The sequence below is a fragment of the Pristiophorus japonicus genome, chromosome 4 (genome assembly GCF_044704955.1).
Source record: "Pristiophorus japonicus isolate sPriJap1 chromosome 4, sPriJap1.hap1, whole genome shotgun sequence".
NCBI classification, from domain to species: domain Eukaryota; kingdom Metazoa; phylum Chordata; class Chondrichthyes; family Pristiophoridae; genus Pristiophorus; species Pristiophorus japonicus.
The window spans coordinates 290,974,623-290,994,216 of record NC_091980.1 but is presented as its reverse complement, the minus strand read 5'-3'; the positions used below and the strand labels follow the sequence as shown (position 1 = coordinate 290,994,216).

The window sequence follows — 19,594 nt, the reverse complement described above, 5'->3', positions numbered from 1 at the left end:
GTTGGAGGGGAGTCATCAGGCATAGAGGGGATAGAAGTTTACATTAGTGCCCTCATCCAGGCCAACATCCCCAGCATTGAAGCACTGACCACACTTGATCAGCGCCGCTGGGCAGGCCATATTGTCCGCATCCCAGACATGAGACTCCCAAAGCAAGCGCTCTACTTCATGGCAAACGAGCCAAAGGTGGACAGAGGAAACGTTACAAGGACACCCTCAAAGCCTCCCTGATAAAGTGCAACATCCCCACTGACACCTGGGAGTCCCTGGCCAAAGACCGCCCTAAGTGGAGGAAGTGCATCCTGGAGGGCGCTGAGCACCTCGAGTCTCATCGCCGAGAGCATGCAGAAATCAAGCGCCGGCAGCGGAAAGAACGTGCGGCAAACCTGTCCCACCCATCCTTACACTCAACGACTGTCTGTCCCACCTGTGGCAGGGACTGTGGCTCTCGTATTGGACTGTTCAGCCACTAAGGACTCATGTTAAGAGTGGAAGCAAGTCTTCCTCGATTCCGAGGGACTGCCTATGATGATGATGATGATGATGATTATTATAAGATTGCAAACGATACAGAAAAAAAGAGATCAGGAACATGGTTTCAAACTAAAAACTGGCATAGGCTCAAACTAGTAAAAGGCAAATTTAGGACTTGTGTCAGGAATCTCTGCTTCACAAATTGATCAACCCGCAGAATGGATTTATGGGTAGGGCAGTGAAGGTGAAAACCCTGGAATGGTTGGATGGTGTGACATGAATCTGCAGGCTCTTTCTGGATGGGGCGAATGGCCTTCCTCATTGTAATGGTCTTGTGATCTCGGTATCCAGGGTGAGCGGGGGGGTGGGGGTTAAGTGCTACCCGTGGACCCATACCTCAGCAAGGAGTCATTGCTTTTTGTGAAATGTGTAATGTCTAATGTGTAAACTTCTATTAATGTAAACTACTGTGGGAGCTATCTTGTAAACTTCTATAAGATCACGGCTTAAGTCAGGTCCTCTCCAGGCTGAAGAGCCCAAGTTTCTCCAGTCTTTCCCACCTAATTCCGTCCTCTGATGAGCATTGTGGCTCTTGTCTGAGCTGTCGGCAGGGCTGCAGTGTTTCCTCTGCATCTCGGTGACCAGGACCAGTCAAAACTGTCTGAGGCAACTCACCCGTGGTGTGGTGATGTGCTGAGGGGAGCTTCACCTCATTTCAACTGGTTGATAAAAGGGGTTTAAAACTCTCCAATCTTGGAATGTGTTTAATTCACTCAGCTTTTTAAACATACCCAATACCTTGTGCGTCTCTAAAGAAACAAAACTGACTGTTTTATGATCAACCATAGTCAGCGCCAGTGACTAGGTTCAGCAAACTCCTGTGATCTAGTTTATGGTAGGAACCTTTAGCCAGTGCCTCCCTGTGACAACAGACGTGGGGAATGAGGAGATTTACTTGCCCCTGCCCTGAGTCTGAATCCACCAACACCACAAGCAATTGTGCCTATAGTATATGCTTCATAGAATGTATTTCTTGTGTGTGGGAGAAATGTTTGTCATTTTGTCCATCTAAGATAATGTACATTAGAACTTCAGTTACAGACACTATGCGACCAATATGTGTCTGTAACTCAATGGCAATGAGCACAGAAATTATTTCTATAAAGTAAGCTTTTAAACATCGTAAAACTCCAAACTTATCAAAGAGGCAAAACAGAGTAGCCAGCACTAGGATAACCTGTACTGTTGTGTATTATTTACTAACAGTTCATTTGCACTCTGCTGATTTGAGCTGTATTGTTACATCAAACTGAGAGTAGTCAGCATTGAAATTGCTGAAAGTGGATCTTGGCAAGTTTTCTTAATCCTCAATGTATAGAGAACTAGCTCTTGTGCTAAAGGGCATGGAGATATCACACACCTATTAACAGGAGGCTGACCATCCAGGAGCTCACCTTTTACCCGATCTGTACAATGCGGCACATGCGGCGGAGCCTGGTCTCCAGTCGTCTTGGATACCCTTGCCACTGGACCAAGACCTTGTTCCGTTAAGCCCGTGTGGTGGCTGGTGTGCAACGGCCACCCCACGTTAAAAGAATTCACACATAGGCATCTTCCACCATTTAAAATGAGTTCATCAGTCATCTGAGTACTCATTTTTAGTATGGAAGCAAGTCATACTCGCCTATGATGATGATGAGAGGGGATAACCCTTGTTGCCGAGCAGTCACTCTCTGGTTCAATGTGATGGCTGGAAGATTGCTGGCACAGCGGACTGACGCAGGATAAATGCATCATGATGGCTGCTAGGATAATGGGCATTCACCATCATGATGTGCTGTGAGTGGTTACACACCAACTGCACATTAACTGTATGGTACCCTTTGCTGTTACGATATATTTCACCATTGAGCCATGTGTGCGCAGTAGATGGCACCCTGCACTATGGGGAAGGACGCTATCCTGGCAAAGCCATGTGCGCTCCGCCTGTTTCTGGTTTGAGAGAAGTGATGAAGTCCCCTCCTGGCATAAAGAACTTCTATCCCCTCTCTTATGCAGTAGTAGATGGTAAACTGTGAGATGTTACAGATATCTCCGACTCCAGCCTGCAAAGATCCCGATGCAAAGAAATTCAGGGCCATGATCATTTTCACAGCCACTGCAGCACGGTCTTTGTCCTGGAGTGAGGCTGCAGATCTGGTTGCAAGAGATGGCCGAATTCTGTGAGCACCGCCTTCGTAAAGTACAGACGTGTCACGTACTGCTCCTGGCTCAGGTTGAGGCAAGAGAATTCCTCTCTGAAGACCCTAGGTGGGTAAGGCCTCCTGCTGAGAGTCCTACTCCCCCTCCTCCTCCCTCTATGAGCAGCTTGTTCTCTTCTTCGCTGCCTCTGCTCCTTCTCCCTGTTACGCTGCAGGCTAAGGGGGATGACAACTCGAGCACCCATGACTGGGAGCAAGTGGTCTGACCAGAACCCTTGAAGTCAGAAGCAAGGCTTTCTCCAGTTGCAACACCACTCCCTGTCATCTCACCAACTTTAAGCTACTCTAGAAAGCTCCAAACATTTCCACAAACTTGGATAGAGCCATTGAAATTAATCAGCAACTGACCTGAGAGTGGTTGATGATCCCTTTAAATATCGCGTGCTGCTTCTGCTCAGAAACCATTTTCGAACCAAACGGCACCTGTAGCGCCTAACCAACGGGCATTACGTATCGAATTTCTAGGCCTTTGTTTTTAAGATGTTTATCCCCCTACTTATCTTTACGTTATACACCATACCTCGCAGCGAGGATGGGAGAGTGACCTACTTCCAGGCCCAGCAATGTACTGCTACTGAGTTAGCCATTTCAAAAAGTAAAGGTATGCTTTAGATCCAGAACTGTGCTTAATTATTTTTTCATGATATAATACAGTCAGCAATTCAAATAGAATTATTGTTTGAAGACTCATAAGTGTTTTAATAGTAACTGCTGTTCTATACAGTAATACAGTGTTCTGTAACCGTTGTACCATTTGTTAATTTCAGAAACTACTTTTAGCAGTATGGAATGGATGCATGTTGTAATCAGCATAGCGATGAAATTGTTGCTTTCTAAATCAGACACATACAATTTTAAAGGTGAAGTATAATTATTGGTCTTTTTCATTCCATCTCATTGCACAGCATATCTGCATTTTGCTGTGGTAGACAAAGTATGACATGTGTGGGCTAATAATACAACCCATAAGTTTCAGTTTATCAGGAATCTTGTGTTATCAGTCACTGAGTGGGCCTCACTGCCCAATGAGCACAGTGGCCCATATTACAGGTCCCAAATGCTGTCAGCACTTAGAGGCTGTGCAGGCATTATGCAAAGGATAACTATTCAGTGTAACTATTTGTACTGCACTTTTTTTGACAGACATGCACCTGTCAAGCCCCGTCCCCTGTAAAGCTCCACCACCCCCCGCCCCAGCCTCAAATCATTCCCTCCACGTGATGCCGAGAAGCAGGACCTGAGGCCCGAGACTGCCGACCTGCCCTGATTCTTTTTGCCCGCTCAGGGCCGGCCCCAACTCCCTTCCCCCCACCCCCCGACTCTCTTTCTACCCCCCCTGACACTCTTTCCCCGCCCCGACTCTCTTTCCCCCCCTGACTTTTCTGCCACCACCCCCCCAACCTTTCTTCCACCATCCCCCACTCGACTTTTTTTCCGCCACCCCTCCCCGACTTTTCTTCCACCCCTCCCCGACTTTTCTTCCACCACCCCCCCCAACTTTTCTTCCACCACCCCCCCGACTTTTCTTCCACCCCCCCACCCGACTTCTCTTTCCCCCCCCACATGACTCTCTTTCCTCCTCCCCCCCCCCACCCCACCCTCCTTCGACTAGTGGGACCGAGATTGGTGGCCGTGGTGCCAAGAGTGGTGGCCATGGGGCCCAGAGCGGAGGGAGGGAGGGAGAGAGAGAGGGAGGCTGAGGGGGGGGGGGGGGTGCGTGGGGAGGAAGAGGGAGAGAGAGACATGCACACTGGGTTGCGGGGGGGGCGGGGAGGACGGAACTCTGGGAAGACAGATCACGTTCTTCCACCCCCTGCAAGGGACATCATTGGAGTGGATAATATCCAGAAGTCACAAAACTGTCCCTATTTACTTCATACCCAATAATCCTGTTAACAATCTGTACACAATGCCTGCCCCATCTATGGTGGAGTAGGGGGAGGGGAGAAGAATGTACTTGGACTGGGGCAAGGCACTTCGGCTGGGGGAGGCATGCACCTTGCGCTGAGGTAAGGCACTTTGACTGGGGGAGGCATGCACTTGAACTGGGGTAAGGCATTTTGGCTGGCCCTTACTGTCTTCTGGGGAGCTCTGTCCTCTGTCACTTCAGGAAGTCAAAGTGGATCGAGTTACAATTTGCAAAGTCAGTGAGTTCTTGTTCCAGTTGCACATTCCTGTGAAACTTCAGGGTGTAGCTTCTCCTCCAAGGGGACCAATCATAGACAAAGGTTGGAGCATGGTGGCCATTTTTGCAGTACAAATAAGCGCATCCATAACTATTAGCCAGGACACCAGGAGCACCCGCTGCTCTTCTTTGAATAGTTCCATGGGATCTTTTATGTTCTGAATGTCTCATCTGAAAGACAACACCTCTGACAGTGTAGCACTCCTTTAGCACTGCACTGAAGTATCAGCCTGGATAATGTGTTCAAGTCCTGGAGTGGGGCTAGAACCCACGACCTCCTAACTGAGGCGACTGCTACCACTGAGCCAAGGCTGGCACCTTCAAGGGCTGAGGTTAGCTAGAAGCTCTGCAGGTGTGACAAACACTATTAGTGGCCTGGTGCTGTTGCAGCAGGATCGCTTCATTGGCCCCATCTAGTCTTGCAAACCCTTGAGAAGATAGTGCTCAGGTAGTTTTCAGAAATCCACCCAGTAATAATTGTAAGATTTTTTCTGGTTACCACAATCATTGTTTCCATAAATAAATAATCGAGGCATTGACCACACTTGATCAGCTCCGATGGACGTCCACGTTGCCTGCATGCCTGATACTAGACTCCCGAAACAAGCATTCTATTCTGAGCTACGTCACAGCAGGTGAGCCCCAGGAGAGCAGAGAAAACGCTTCAAGGACACCCTAAAAGCCTCCTTGAAAAAATATAACCTCCCCACCGACTCTTGGGAATCCCTGGCCCAATATTGCTCAAAGTGGAGGTGAAGCATCCAAGAACGTGCCGAACACTTTGAGTCTCTTTGGCGGGAACATGCGGAAGCCAAGTACAAACAGCGGAAGTAGCATACGACAAATCAAGCACCCCATCCAACCATCATCTACCCCACACCTGTGACTGAGCTAGTATGAGAGAAAGAATGAACTTACCTGCAAGTTGGATGTTTCCATATTCATAGTACTAGTGGGGTGTGTGGGTGGTGGGGGCGTCCCTTGTTCAGCTGTGTGTGTTTAGGAGAGGGTGTTGAGTGGAGCGGTGACGTCGAAAATGGCAGGTCATGCGTCAAATCAGCGTTCCATGGTGACTGACGTCACGATCTGCCTACGCTGCATACTTCCAGTGCATGCATGTCTGGCTGCGCTATTGCCCATGCCAAGATAGGGAACAGTGTGGGATGAAGTGGACACCATTTTTTTTCAAAACCGGCCTTAACTACCTGTGCTAAGGAGCCACATTTTGCGGCCTACATTTGTAACAAGCCGTAATCATGAAATCTGTATTAGTTTAAGTAATATGGCCGAAGCATGAGGTGAAGGGCACCTGCCTATATTTTTCTCTCTGGTGCCTCTAATGGGACATTGATTGGAATGTTTACCTAATTAACTGTGAACTAAGGGAAAATTCCTGCTATAGAGCTTCAGTAGTATGATTTTTTTCCCCCAGCAAATATGAGTATGTAAAAAAAAAACACTTCCACTCGCTTTTTACAGTTGGCATAGTAGAATGACATTTTGTGAAGTGAAGTTGTGGATGAAGAACGTTACTTGAGGGGGTACGGATTGGAGCTACGGCTGCTGAATTCAGTGGAGATTAATTTCAATGACCAGAAAATCTTCATGGGCTGTGAATTGGGTGTACTGACCTCTGCACTGATTTTCCAATCTGCGAAGCTTCATGTCTGGGTTGGGGGCTTGTAAACTTTATTCCAGTGTATATAAATAAAATGTTAAGTAATCCTATAGAGTGAATAGGAAATTGAACAGGAGGTACTCTGTGTGAGATTATAACTTTTTTTTCATTTAGCTCGAGACATTGCAAAATTTAGATGTACAACAGAAGAAGTAAACAATCCTACTGACAGGATCCGACTGTATCTTCATTTAGAAGAATTGGTAATGAATATAAACATATAGGATATGCTTTTGCTATTGTTATATCTCTATAACCCTACGACCCGCTAAGATCTTTGCGCTCCTCCAGTTCTCTCCCCTTACGCGTCTCCGAATTTCTTTCGCTCCACAATGGTGACATGCCTTCAGTTGCCTAGGCCCTAAACTCTGGAATTCTCTTGCGAAACCTATCTGCCTCTCATCCTCTCTGTCTTTCCTTAAATATCTTTATGTGGCTCGGTGTCAAATTTTGTCTGAGTACGCTCCTGTGAAGTGCCTTGGGCTATTTGACTACGTTAAAGGCTCTATCCAAATGCACGTAGTTGTTGTATTTCCTTGCCTGTGTGAATCCTACAAAATCAGATCTGGTGAAAAAGATTAAAGTCCTCAAGTTGTTTCATAATATCTTAAATTCTGTTTTCATAACTTTAATCTTCATGGTTTTTGAACAGATGTAAAACTGTTGAAGTCTCCATAGATCACACTATTTGAAGCAGCATATTTGTTTTTGTGGATTAGAAGTTTAGACTGACCTCTAACTCTCCCATATGGCAACTCTCCCACATCCCATATCCAGAATTGAGGAGGGCTGATTGAGCGACACCTGAATGTGAAGTAAATGTGATATTGTATGGTATTTTCTCAGTGTAGTAAAGCATTTATGTGGCAAACATTTGCAGGGAGTCTGCACACTGTAAATGTATTGGGGAACTCACTCATTGCCTACTTCTGTAATATTGCCATTTACTCATTGTGATGCAATTTAACCAGTGCTCCTATAATATTGCTGTGCACTTTTGAACTATATACTTAGCATTCATCCATTTTGGGTGAGTTTTCCCCTTCAATGTAATTGAAGAACATTACCAAGATTTGTGATATACCACATATGGATTTGTTGCTCAAATGAGGAGGAGTGATTTAAATATGAAGGGCCAATTTTTCAAATTGCACACCCAAAAATGAACAAAGTGTGTGACTGTGATTCAGTAGACCCTTAAATTTCCCTTTTTCATGTGGACAACAAAGCCCTATAAGCCACATCATATTGCTTGGTGCAGTTCTTCTGAATCATAGGAATGTATAACTGTCTTTTCGTGAAGGATGGTTTGAGCAGGTTAAGCTGAAGATTTTGTGGATAGTGTACTTGCATTCTTCTTTTCCTGTGCAAACATGGTATCAGCAGAATGGGTGCAATTCCAATCATTAGCTATAGTGATGTAGAGTGCCACATGAAGGAGACTGTTGTAAGGGAGTGTGGGAGACTCAGCACTACCTTCCAATTTTCCCAGGCCAAGGCACTGTCATGGAAGGTGGAGCTCCAAGAGCTGATCAAAGAGTGGTATCTGACTAGGCTTGCATCAACAAAGAAGCAGTCACTGATTTGTGCCAATTTGTATGAGATGCTCTGTAGCTGAGATCAACAAGAAATTTTGTGCTGCTGATGGAAGTCAGGATATAGGTCAGAAATAGCAATACATTTTTTTGCAACTGTCATCTTTAAGTATGCCATGAAAAGCTTGCAATAAACAGCTGCATTCAAGACGAGATCCACTACTTGAAATCATACCACTTTGTGCAGTTCATAATGGTTCATCATCAGAAGGAAATGCAGCTTTACTTATACCGAGCTCATTTCAGCAAAGGCTAGGGCATTATCAATTGCATGTACATTGAAGTTAATGCTTCCAATCTTGGGCTATAGATCAACAGAAAAGATTTCAACTCAACGCTGCCCAGTGATGAGAATGTAGAATTTCTGTTTCTCTGTGCACACTATTCATATCATGACAGACCTATGTGACTTTAAAAAAATTCATTCCAGGACATGGGCGGATGGGGGCGACGCTGGCAAGACCAGCATTTATTTCCCATCCCTAATTGCCCTTGAGAAGGTGGTGGTGAGCTGCCTTCTTGAACTGCTGCAGTCCTTGTGGTGAAGGTTCTCCCACAGTGCTGTTAGCGAGGGTGTTCCAGGATTTTGACCCAGCGAAGATGAAGGAATGATGATATTTCCAAGTCAGGATGGTGTGTAACTTGGAGGGGAACTTGGAGGTGATCGTGCTCCCATGTGCCTGCTGCCCTTGTCTTTGTAGCGATTGCGGGTTTTGGAGGTGCTGTTGAAGAAGCCTTGGTGAGTTGCTGCAGTGCATCTTGCAAATGGTAAACACTGCAGCCAGAGTGCACGGTGGTGGAGTGAGTGAATATTTAAGATGTAAATGAGGTGCCAATCAAGCGGGTTGTTTTGTCCTGGATGGTGTCGAGCTTCTTGAGTGTTGTTAGATTCGCATCCAGGCAAGTGGGGAGTATTTCATCACACTCCTGACTTGTGCCTTGTAGATGGTGGAAAAGCTTGGGAGTCAGGAGTTGAGACACTTGCCACAGAATTCCGAACCTCTGACCTGTTCTTGTTGCCACAGTATTTATGTGGCTGGTCCAGTTAAGTTTCTGCTCAATGGTGACCCCCAGGATGTTGATGGTGGAGGATTCGGCGATGGTAATGTCGTTGAATATCAAAGGGACGTGGTTAGAACATAAGAACATAAGAATTAGGAACAGGAGTAGGCCATCTAGCCCCTCGAGCCTGCTCTGCCATTCAATAAGATCATGGCTGATCTGGTCGTGGAGTCAGCTCCACTTACCCGCCCTCGCCCCGTAACCCTTAATTCCCTTATTGGTTAAAAATCTATCGATCTTTGACTTGAAAACATTCAATGAGCTAGCCTCAACTGCTTCCTTGGGCAGAGAATTCCACAGATTCACAACCCTCTGGGAGAAGAAATTCTTTCTCAACTCGGTTTTAAATTGGCTCCTCCATATTTTGAGGCTGTGCCCCCTAGTTCTAGTCTCCCCTACCAGTGGAAACAACCTCTCTGCCTCTATCTTGTCTATCCCTTTCATGATTTTAAATGTTTCTATAAGATCACCCCTCATCCTTCTGAACTCCAACGAGTAAAGACCCAGTCTACTCAATCTATCATCATAAGGTCACCCCCTCATTTCTGGAATCAGCCGAGTGAATCGTCTCTGTACCCCTTCCAAAGCTAGTATATCCTTCCTTAAGTAAGGTGACCAAAACTGCACGCAGTACTCCAGGTGCGGCCTTACCAATACCTTATATAGTTGCAGCAAGACCTCCCTGCTTTTGTACTCCATCCCACTCGCAATGAAGGCCAACATTCCATTCGCCTTCCTGATTACCTGCTGCACCTGCAAACTAACCTTTTGGGATTCATGCACAAGGACCCCCAGGTCTCTCTGCACCACAGCATGTTGTAATTTCTCCCCATTCAAATAATATTCCCTTTTACTGTTTTTTTTTCCCAAGGTGGATGACCTCACACTTTCCGACATTGTATTCCATCTGCCAAACCTTAGCCCATTCGTTTAACCTATCCAAATCTCCTTGCAGCCTCCCTGAGTCCTCTACACAACCCGCTTTCCCACTAATCTTTGTGTCATCTGCAAATTTTGTTGCACTACACTCTGTCCCCTCTTCTAGGTCATCTATGTATATTGTAAACAGTTGTGGTCCCAGCACTGATCCCTGTGGCACACCACTAACCACTGATTTCCAACCGGAAAAGGACCCATTTATCCCGACTCTCTGCTTTCTGTTCACCAGCCAATTCTCTATCCATGCTAATACATTTCCTCTGACTCCGTGAACCTTTATCTTCTGCAGTAACCTTTTGTGTGGCACCTTATCGAATGCCTTTTGGAAATCTAAATACACCACATCCATCGGTACACCTCTATCCACCATGCTCGTTATATCCTCAAAGAATTCCAGTAAATTAGTTAAATATGATTTCCCCTTCATGAATCCATGCTGCGTCTGCTTGATTGCACTATTCCTATCCAGATGTTCCGCTATTTCTTCCTTAATGATAGTTTCAAGCATTTTCCCCACTACAGATGTTAAACTAACCGGCCTATAGTTACCTGCCTTTTGCCTGCCCCCTTTTTTAAACAGAGGCGTTACATTAGCTGCTTTCCAATCCGCTGGTACCTTCCCAGAGTCCAGAGAATTTTGGTAGATTATAACGAATGCATCTGCTATAACTGCCGCCATCTCTTTTAATACCCTGGGATGCATTTCATCAGAACCAGGGGACTTGTCTACCTTCAGTCCCATTAGCTTGTCCAGCACTACCCCCCTAGTGATAGTGATTGTCTCAAGGTCCTCCCTTCCCACATTCCTGTGGCCTGCAAATTTTGGCATGGTTTTTGTGTCTTCCACTGTGAAGACGGAAGCAAAATAATTGTTTAAGGTCTCAGCCATTTCCACATTTCCCATTATTAAATCCCCCTTTTCATCTTCTAAGGGACCAACATTTACTTTAGTCACTCTTTTCCGTTTTATATATCTGTAAAAGCTTTTACTATCTGTTTTTATGTTTTGCGCAAGTTTACCTTCGTAATCTATCTTCCCTTTCTTTATTGCTTTTTTAGTCATTCTTTGCTGTTGCTTAAAATTTTCCCAATCCTCTAGTTTCCCACTAACCTTAGCCACCTTTTACGCATTGGTCTTTGATTTGATACTTTCCTTTATTTCCTTGGTTATCCACGGCTGGTTATCCCTTCTCTTGCCGCCCTTCTTTTTCACTGGAATATATTTTTGTTGCACACTATGAAAGAGCTCCTTAAAAGTCCTGCACTGTTCCTCAATTGTGCCACCATTTAGTCCTTGTTTGCAGTCTACTTTAGCCAACTCTGCCCTCATCCCACTGTAGTCCCCTTTGTTTAAGCATAGTATGCTCGTTTCTGACACAACTTCCTCATCCTCAATCTGTATTACAAATTCAACCATATTGTGATCACTCATTCCGAGAGGATCTTTTACTAGGAGATCGTTTATTTTTCCTGTCTCATTACACAGGACCAGATCTAAGATGGCTTGCTCCCTTGTAGGTTCTGTTACATACTGTTCTAAGAAACAATCCCGTATGCATTCTATGAATTCCTCCTCCAGGCTACCCCGTGTAATTTGATTTGACCAATCGATATGTAGGTTAAAATCCCTCATAACTACTGCCGTTCCTTTTTCACATGCCTCCATTATTCCCTTGATTATTGCCCGCCCCACCATGAAGTTATTATTTAGGGGCCTATAAACTACGCCGACCAGTGACTTTTTCCCCTTACTATCTCTAATCTCCACCCACAATGATTCAACATTTTGTTCATTGGAGCCAATATCATCCCTTACAACTGCCCTGATATCATCTTTTATTAACAGAGCTACCCCACCTCCTTTCCCTTCTTGCCTATCTTTCTGAATCGTCAGATACCCCTGTATGTTTAATTCCCAGTCTTGACCACCTTGCAAACATGTTTCTATAATGGCCACCAAATCATACCCATTTGTAATGATTTGTGCCGTCAACTCATTTACTTTATTTCGAATGCTGCGTGCATTTAGGTAGAGTGTTTTCATCCTAGTTTTTAAACCATGATTTTTAGTTTTTACCCCTCCTGCAGCCATTTTATATTCAGTGGCCCTTTTTGTTTCTTGCCTTTGGTTTCTCTGCCCTCCACTTTTATTCATCTCTTTTCTGACTTTTGTTTTTGTCTCCTTTTTGTTTCCCTCTGTCTCCCTGTATTGGTTCCCATCCCCCTGCCATATTAGTTTAACTCCTCCCCAACAGCACTAGCAAACACTCCCCCTAGGACATTGGTTCCGGTCCTGCCCAAGTGCAGACCGTCCAGTTTGTACTGGTCCCACCTCCCCCAGAACCTGTTCCAATGCCCCACGAATTTGAATCCCTCCCTGCTGCACCACTGCTCAAGCCACGTATTCATCTGTGCTATCCTGCGATTCCTACTCTGACTAGCACGTGGCACTGGTAGCAATCCCGAGATTACTACTTTTGAGGTCCTACTTTTTAATTTAGCTCCTAGCTCCTTAAATTCGTATTGTAGGACCTCATCCCTTTTTTTTTACCTATGTCATTGGTACCAATGTGCACCACGACAACTGGCTGTTCTCCCTCCCTTTTCAGAATGTCCTGCACTCGCTCGGAGACATCCTTGACCCTTGCACCAGGGAGGCAACATACCATCCTGGAGTCTCGATTGCGGCCGCAGAAACGCCTATCTATTCCCCTTATGATTGAATCCCCTATCACTATCGCTCTCCCACTCTTTTTCATGCCCTCCTGTACAACAGAGCCAGCCACGGTGCCATGAACTTGGCTGCTGCTGCTCTCCCCTGATGAGTCATCTCCCTCAACAGCACTCAAAGCAGTGTATCTGTTTTGCAGGGGATGACCAGATGGGACCCCTGCACTACCTTCTTTGTACTACTCTTCCTGCTGGTCTTCCATTTCCTAGCTGGCTGTGGATCCTTCTCATGCGGTAAGACCAACTCACTACACGTGCCACTTATGTCATTCTCAGCATCGTGGATGCTCCAGAGTGAATCCACCCTCAGCTCCAATTCCGCAACGCGGTCCGTCAGGAGATAGAGGCGGATACACTTCTCACACAGGTAGTCGTCAGGGACACCGGAAGTGTCCCTGAGTTCCCACATGGCACAGGAGGAGCATATCACGTGTCCGAGCTCTCCTGCCATGCCTTAACCCTTAGATACCCTTAAATTGGTAACAACAATGTTACAGTTTATTTACTGATATAAAAAATAAAAAGAAAAGCTACTCACCAATCACCAAATAACCAAGTTAGACTCTCACTTGTTGGAGATGGTCATTGCCTCGCGCTTAAGTGGCATATAACATTCGCGCCACACATCAGCCTATGCCTGAATGTCGTCCAGGGTCTTGCTGCATGCGGGCATGGGCTGCTTCATTTTGTGGATAGAATTGAACACTGCAATCATCAGCGAACATCTCCACTTCTGACTTTATGGTTAGACCACATCTGGAGTACAGTTCTGGGCAGCGCACAAGAAAGGATTATAATGGCCATGGAAGGATTGTAGTGCAGATTTACCAGAATGTTACTAGGGCTCCAAGGGCTAAACCAGGGCTTTGTATAGCTATAGCAAAATTTCCTCCCCTTTATATTCCAGCTTTTCAGTTCTAAAAACGAACATTCCATTTGCCTTTTTGATTTTTCTTTTGTAGCTGACTACTATATTCTGTGGCTGCCACGAGAGCTGCTGGTGTCACTGCGGCTTTGGGTTAATGGCTGCTGAAAATGGACAAAGTGGTATCCGAGAAAAATTTACACTTGGGGCTAAAGGCTTTTAGTCCAGCGCTAATTTACCATATAACATCCTCCTGATGGCATTAGTGCAGGTGTGGGAGTCGAAGTGGCATTCCAGCTTCCAACAGCCCCTGAAGCGAGGCAATGGTGTTGTGGGAAATTAAAAGGGTAATGCCATCTGAACTAATAAAAATAAAAATTAAGCGAAAAAACAGCTTTCAACCCTTACCGCTTTAAAAAAAAAAAAATTATGTTAAAAATTAGTCCTGAATTGGAGTCTTTGGGCTGGATTTTCAGGTCGTTTGCGACCCAGGTTTTGGCACACCGGGGTGAAAAATGGGACAGTGAGGTCTTTTGCGTCCGGTCGCGATCCTCCTGTTGGGTTTTGCGGTGGCGCTTAGAAGCACCGCTGGGGAGAGCTGTGCTGGGTGTGCAACGGCTCTCATTGCGCCACCGGCAGTAGTTTTGTCTCGCACCCGACCAGTATGACCCGAAACGCGCCCTGCGATGACCGACGGCGGTGAGGTAAATAAACTGCAAAAAAGATAAGTTCCAGTGTTTATTCTCTCTCATTTTTTTTGTAGCAATTTGTGTTGTAAGGGTGTGGGCAATGTTTTTTGAAAGTTTTTGTGAATTTCTTTTTTCCCCTCCCAAGGCCTCTCTTGGAGCGGTCCTGGTCCCGCACTTTAGTTGGCAAGGTTCCCGTTTTTGCGCCGTGAAAGTTGCATAACGCCTCCCTTTGCATTGTGCAGGGCCCAGATGACAAAAATTACTCCACAAATGTTAATTGGTAGGTAAATTTCCCACCCCACTTCCGTTTTCGCCCCCAAAATGGCAGAGCCGAAAATCCAGCCCTGTAGCTCTTAAAGCTGAATTTTCATCTGAACCTCAGAAAATAGGGAAAGTGCTTCAGCAGTAGCCCAGATAGCCAGGGCACTGACACCCAGGGTCTTGCACGCAGCACTCCAGATTTGCGCAGGTGTTCAACATTATAAGAGAGATCCTCTACCCACAGGGACACAAGGAGGCACTCCAGAAAGAATGATATGGGACCACAGCACTGAGGCTGTCACTGCCAGCAATGTCGCTCCACCACCTGGCTCCAGTGCCTAAAGAAGCTTCATGACTTCAGACCACTGCATCTTCAAAAGCCGTCTTTTCTACCAATTGCGCCACTCGCCTCACACATTGCTCAATGCATGACCCCCCATTCCCCACCAATCACTCACTTACCAACAATCTGTACCAATCACGAGGCACATCTCCCATTCCTAGCTGCACCTCATCCCCTTGCCGGCCATTCTTGGCAGGGCTGTTGCTGAGCCCTTGGCCAGCGATGAGACAGAAAGGATACAAGATACAGTTATACATTATGTTATACGTTATCCTCCTCACATGCACCTTGTCATGTATCCTACATGGCTACTGTTTGTACAATCACAAGGTGTGCCACCAGGGAGCACAGCAGTGGGAGACTTTTGTAGGTTACCTGGCCTAGTATAAAAGGCAAACTACCAGGTGTGATCCTCACTCTGGAGTTATCAATAAAGGATTAAGGTCATGACAGTTCAAGTACAACACATTGCCTTGTGGAGTCATCATCAGAGCATCCTAGGACATAACAATTGGCGATGAGATTACGGACTTTCACACAAAAATGGGTATCCTTGGTACGTTGCAGTAGTTCGCCGATGGTGATGATTGGAACGTCTTTGTGGAGAGGCTCAACCATTTCTTCACAGCAAACGACCTGGCAGGGGACAACCTGGCCACACTGGCTGGCAAATGCAGAGCTATCCTGCTAACCAGTTGTGGGTTCACTGACTGTCTATGGCCTCGTCAGGGACTTTCTGGCACCAGCAAAGACAATGACCAAGACGTACGAGGAGCTCATAACACTGATTCATGAACAACTCATGCGCAAGGAGAGCATCCTCACAGCCAGACACTGGTTCTACACCCACCGACGGCCCAAAGCCCAGGAAATCTCGAAATATGCTGCAGACCTCATGTAATTTTGGCGACCACCTCACCGAAGCGCTGTAGGACATTTTTGTCATTGGAATCGGCCATGAGGGCCTTCTTCATAAGCTACTGTCGGCAGATACCACAGTCACACTGCAGAAGGCCATCTCTGTGCGCCAGGCATTCATGACCTCGACCTCGGTCTAGGCAGATGACTCATACCCCCATTTCAAACCCGGCAAGTACTGTGCTGGACTGCAGAATGTGAACCTTCTCGGGGAAGAGAGAACAGGCCCCCGAGTCCCTTAACTCAGAGTCCGCTGAGGGGGGCTAACCAAGTAGCCCCATGCTGGCATTGTGGAGGGAATCACAGGGCTCACCAGTGCCATTTTAAAGACTATGTATGCAAAGGCTGCAGCACAAAGGACCACCTCCAGCGAATGTGTAAGAGAAATATGACTGTGTCGATGAAGAGTCTGCAGATGGCCATGAATCCAGCGCGGATTATGAAATGATAGGCAGAGAGGCAGCTCAGCCCCATGACGAGGTATATGACATGTTTATCTGCACCATCGAATGTTCCCCATTGAGGATGGAAGTCGAGATAGATGGCGTCCAGTCTTCATGGAAGTGGACATGGGGGCGAGCCAGTCAGTAATGAATCAAGAAGCCTTTGAGAGGCTGAGGGACAATCAAGCTGAACAACCCAAGTTGGTCCCAGTTCAGGCAAAGCTGTGCACCTACACCGTGAACTTATCCCAGTCGTTGGTAGTGCGGATGTAAAGGTACTCCATGATGGCGCAGTGCACAAGTTACCTCTGTGGATTGTTGCAGGTGATGGACCAACGCTACTTGGAAAAAGGTGGATGGAGAAGATCCATTGGAAGTGGGAAGACTTCACCCCTCCAGCGATCGACGTCCTCTGTGCTCAGAGGCAAAGCAAGCCCTCACCTGAGGTTGGATCCGGCACCAGAGAGCAGACCAACACAGCACCCGAGGCACAGGCCGCCCAGCACGATTGCATGGAGATGATCCAGCTGAGACGACCCGAGCGCACCTTCCAGGCTCCAGTGGCAGGACACCGGAGGAAGAAAATCGATCCAAAAGTGACTGCCCAGCTACGGTGGCAGAACCCGGGGAGAAGAGGATCACCGCAGTTGACATCGTGGATGGAGGAAAGATGGCGCCCGAACCGCGAGGTGATGCGCTGAAGAAAAAGATGGCAGCGGCCAGACCACGAGGTGCAGCGCTGATGGAGCAAAACGTGGCACCAAATGGAGAAGAGGATTGGGGTAAAGAAAGCAAGGCTCTCTTAAAGGAGGGCTGCAACCCACCACACTTAAAGGGACAGTTCCACACACTCAAGCGATGTAATAGCAACTGCGAGTTAGAGGTAAAATGTGTAACTGATGATCAGAGTTGTGTACATGCAATAAGCAAGGAAAAGTCATGTGATCGCGATCGGTGCTGCAGGGTATTCACAATAAGTAATGAAATGTTGTGCGATGTAGGATTTCATAAGAACATAAGAATTAGGAACAGGAGTAGGCCATCTAGCCCCTCGAGCCTGCTCCGCCATTCAACAAGATCATGGCTGATCTGGTCGTGGATTCAGCTCCACTTACCCGCCCTCTCCCCGTAACCCTTAATTCCCTTATTGCTTAAAAATCTATCTATCTTTGACTTGAAAACATTCAATGAGCCAGCCTCAACTGCTTCCTTGGGCAGAGAATTCCACAGATTCACAACCCTCTGGGAGAAGAAATTCTTTCTCAACTCGGTTTTAAATTGGCTCCTCCATATTTTGAGGCTGTGCCCACTAGTTCTAGTCTCCCCCACCAATGGAAACAACCTCTCTGCCTCGATCTTGTCTATTCCTTTCATGATTTTAAATGTTTCTATAAGATCACCCCTCATCCTTCTGAACTCCAAGGAGTAAAGACCCAGGCTACTCAATCTATCATCATAAGTTAACCCCCTCATTTCTCGAATCAGCCTAGTGAATCGTGTCTGTACCCCTTCCAAAGCTAGTATATCCTTCCTTAAGTAAGGTGACCAAAACTGCACGCAGTACTCCAGGTGCGGCCTTACCAATACCTTATACAGTTGCAGCAACACCTCCCTGCTTTTGTATTCCATCCCTTTTGCAATGAAGGCCAATATTCCATTTGCCTTCCTGATTACCTGCTGCACCTGTAAACTAACCTTTTGGGATTCATGCACAAGGAGGTCCAAAAAGAGTTTCATGCACAAGGAGGCACGGCCAAGGGTGCCATCAGCCGGTCCAGGCAGCGGGCGGTCGAGGGGGTCGTTCAACCTGACTGCCTGCCTCTCTTCCGCTCTTACATCCGGTCCAGGGTGTCCTTGGAGATGGAGCACGCGGTGTCCACCGGTATGCTCGCGGCCTTCCGCGAGAGGTGGGCACCGGAGGGACTGGAGTGCATCATCACGCCCGGCAACCAAATTTTAATTTGATTTTATGTTTTAAAGTTTAATTTGTTTTAATTTCCAGTGCTTTTAGTGTCCCCCTCCCCTTTTATAGGGGGCACTGGAAAAAATGTGATTTTAGCGCCCCAAGTAAAACCCCAAAAAATAAAAACACAAAAAAAAAACACAAAAAAGGAAAAAAAAAGGGCCTTGTAAATGTCTGCTGTGTCATCCAGGGCGGGTGGCACGGTTTAATGGTTTTTGTTTTACAGGTAGACTCTAAAAGAGTTTCATGCACAAGGACCCCCAGGTCCCTCTGCACCACAGCATGTTGTAATTTCTCCCCATTCAAATAATATTCCCTTTTACTGTTTTTTTTCCCAAGGTGGATGACCTCACACTTTTCGACATTGTATTCCATCTGCCAAACCTTAGCCCATTCGCTTAACCTATCCAAATCTCCTTGTAACCTCTCTGAGACCTCTACACAACCCACTTTCCCACTAATCTTAGTGTCATCTGCAAATTTTGTTGCACTACACTCTGTCCCCTCCTCTAGGTCATCTATGTATATTGTAAACAGTTGTGGTCCCAGCACTGATCCCTGTGGCACACCACTAACCACTGATTTCCAACCGGAAAAGGACCCATTTATCCCGACTCTCTGCTTTCTGTTCGGCAGCCAATTCTCTATCCATGCTAATACATTTCCTCTGACTCCGCGTACCTTTATCTTCTGCAGTAACCTTTTGTGTGGCACCTTATCGAATGCCTTTTGGAAATCTAAATACACCACATCCATCGGTACACCTCTATCCACCATGCTCGTTATATCCTCAAAGAATTCCAGTAAGTTAGTTAAACATGATTTCCCTTTCATGAATCCATGCTGCGTCTGCTTGATTGCACTATTCCTATCCAGATGTTCCGCTATTTCTTCCTTAATGATAGTTTCAAGCATTTTCCCCACTACAGATGTTAAACTAACCGGCCTATAGTTACCTGCCTTTTGCCTGCACCCTTTTTTAAACAGAGGCGTTGCATTAGCTGCTCTCCAATCCGCTGGTACCTCCCCAGAGTCCAGAGAATTTTGGTAGATTATAACAAATGCATCTGCTATAACTTCCGCCATCTCTTTTAATACCCTGGGATGCATTTCATCAGGACCAGGGGACTTGTCTACCTTCAATCCCATTTGTCTGTCCAGCACTACCTCCCTAGTGATAGTGATCAT

At 46.3% G+C, this 19,594-nt stretch overlaps 1 protein-coding gene across 2 annotated transcripts in view; it reads left to right on the top strand.

The window, feature by feature from the left end:
• The window catches only part of LOC139262381 (cation channel sperm-associated auxiliary subunit beta-like), a 62,652-nt gene that overhangs the window by 5,970 nt on the left and 37,088 nt on the right, over positions 1-19,594 (top strand). For both annotated transcript variants that reach the window (XR_011592961.1, XM_070877567.1), the window contains exons 2-3: positions 3,503-3,595; positions 6,713-6,801. Coding sequence is in view for 1 of the 2 variants with exons in the window: in XM_070877567.1 (XP_070733668.1) it covers positions 3,503-3,595; positions 6,713-6,801 (182 nt within the window). In the remaining variant the exon portion in view is untranslated. The remainder of the gene's footprint in view (positions 1-3,502; positions 3,596-6,712; positions 6,802-19,594) is intronic.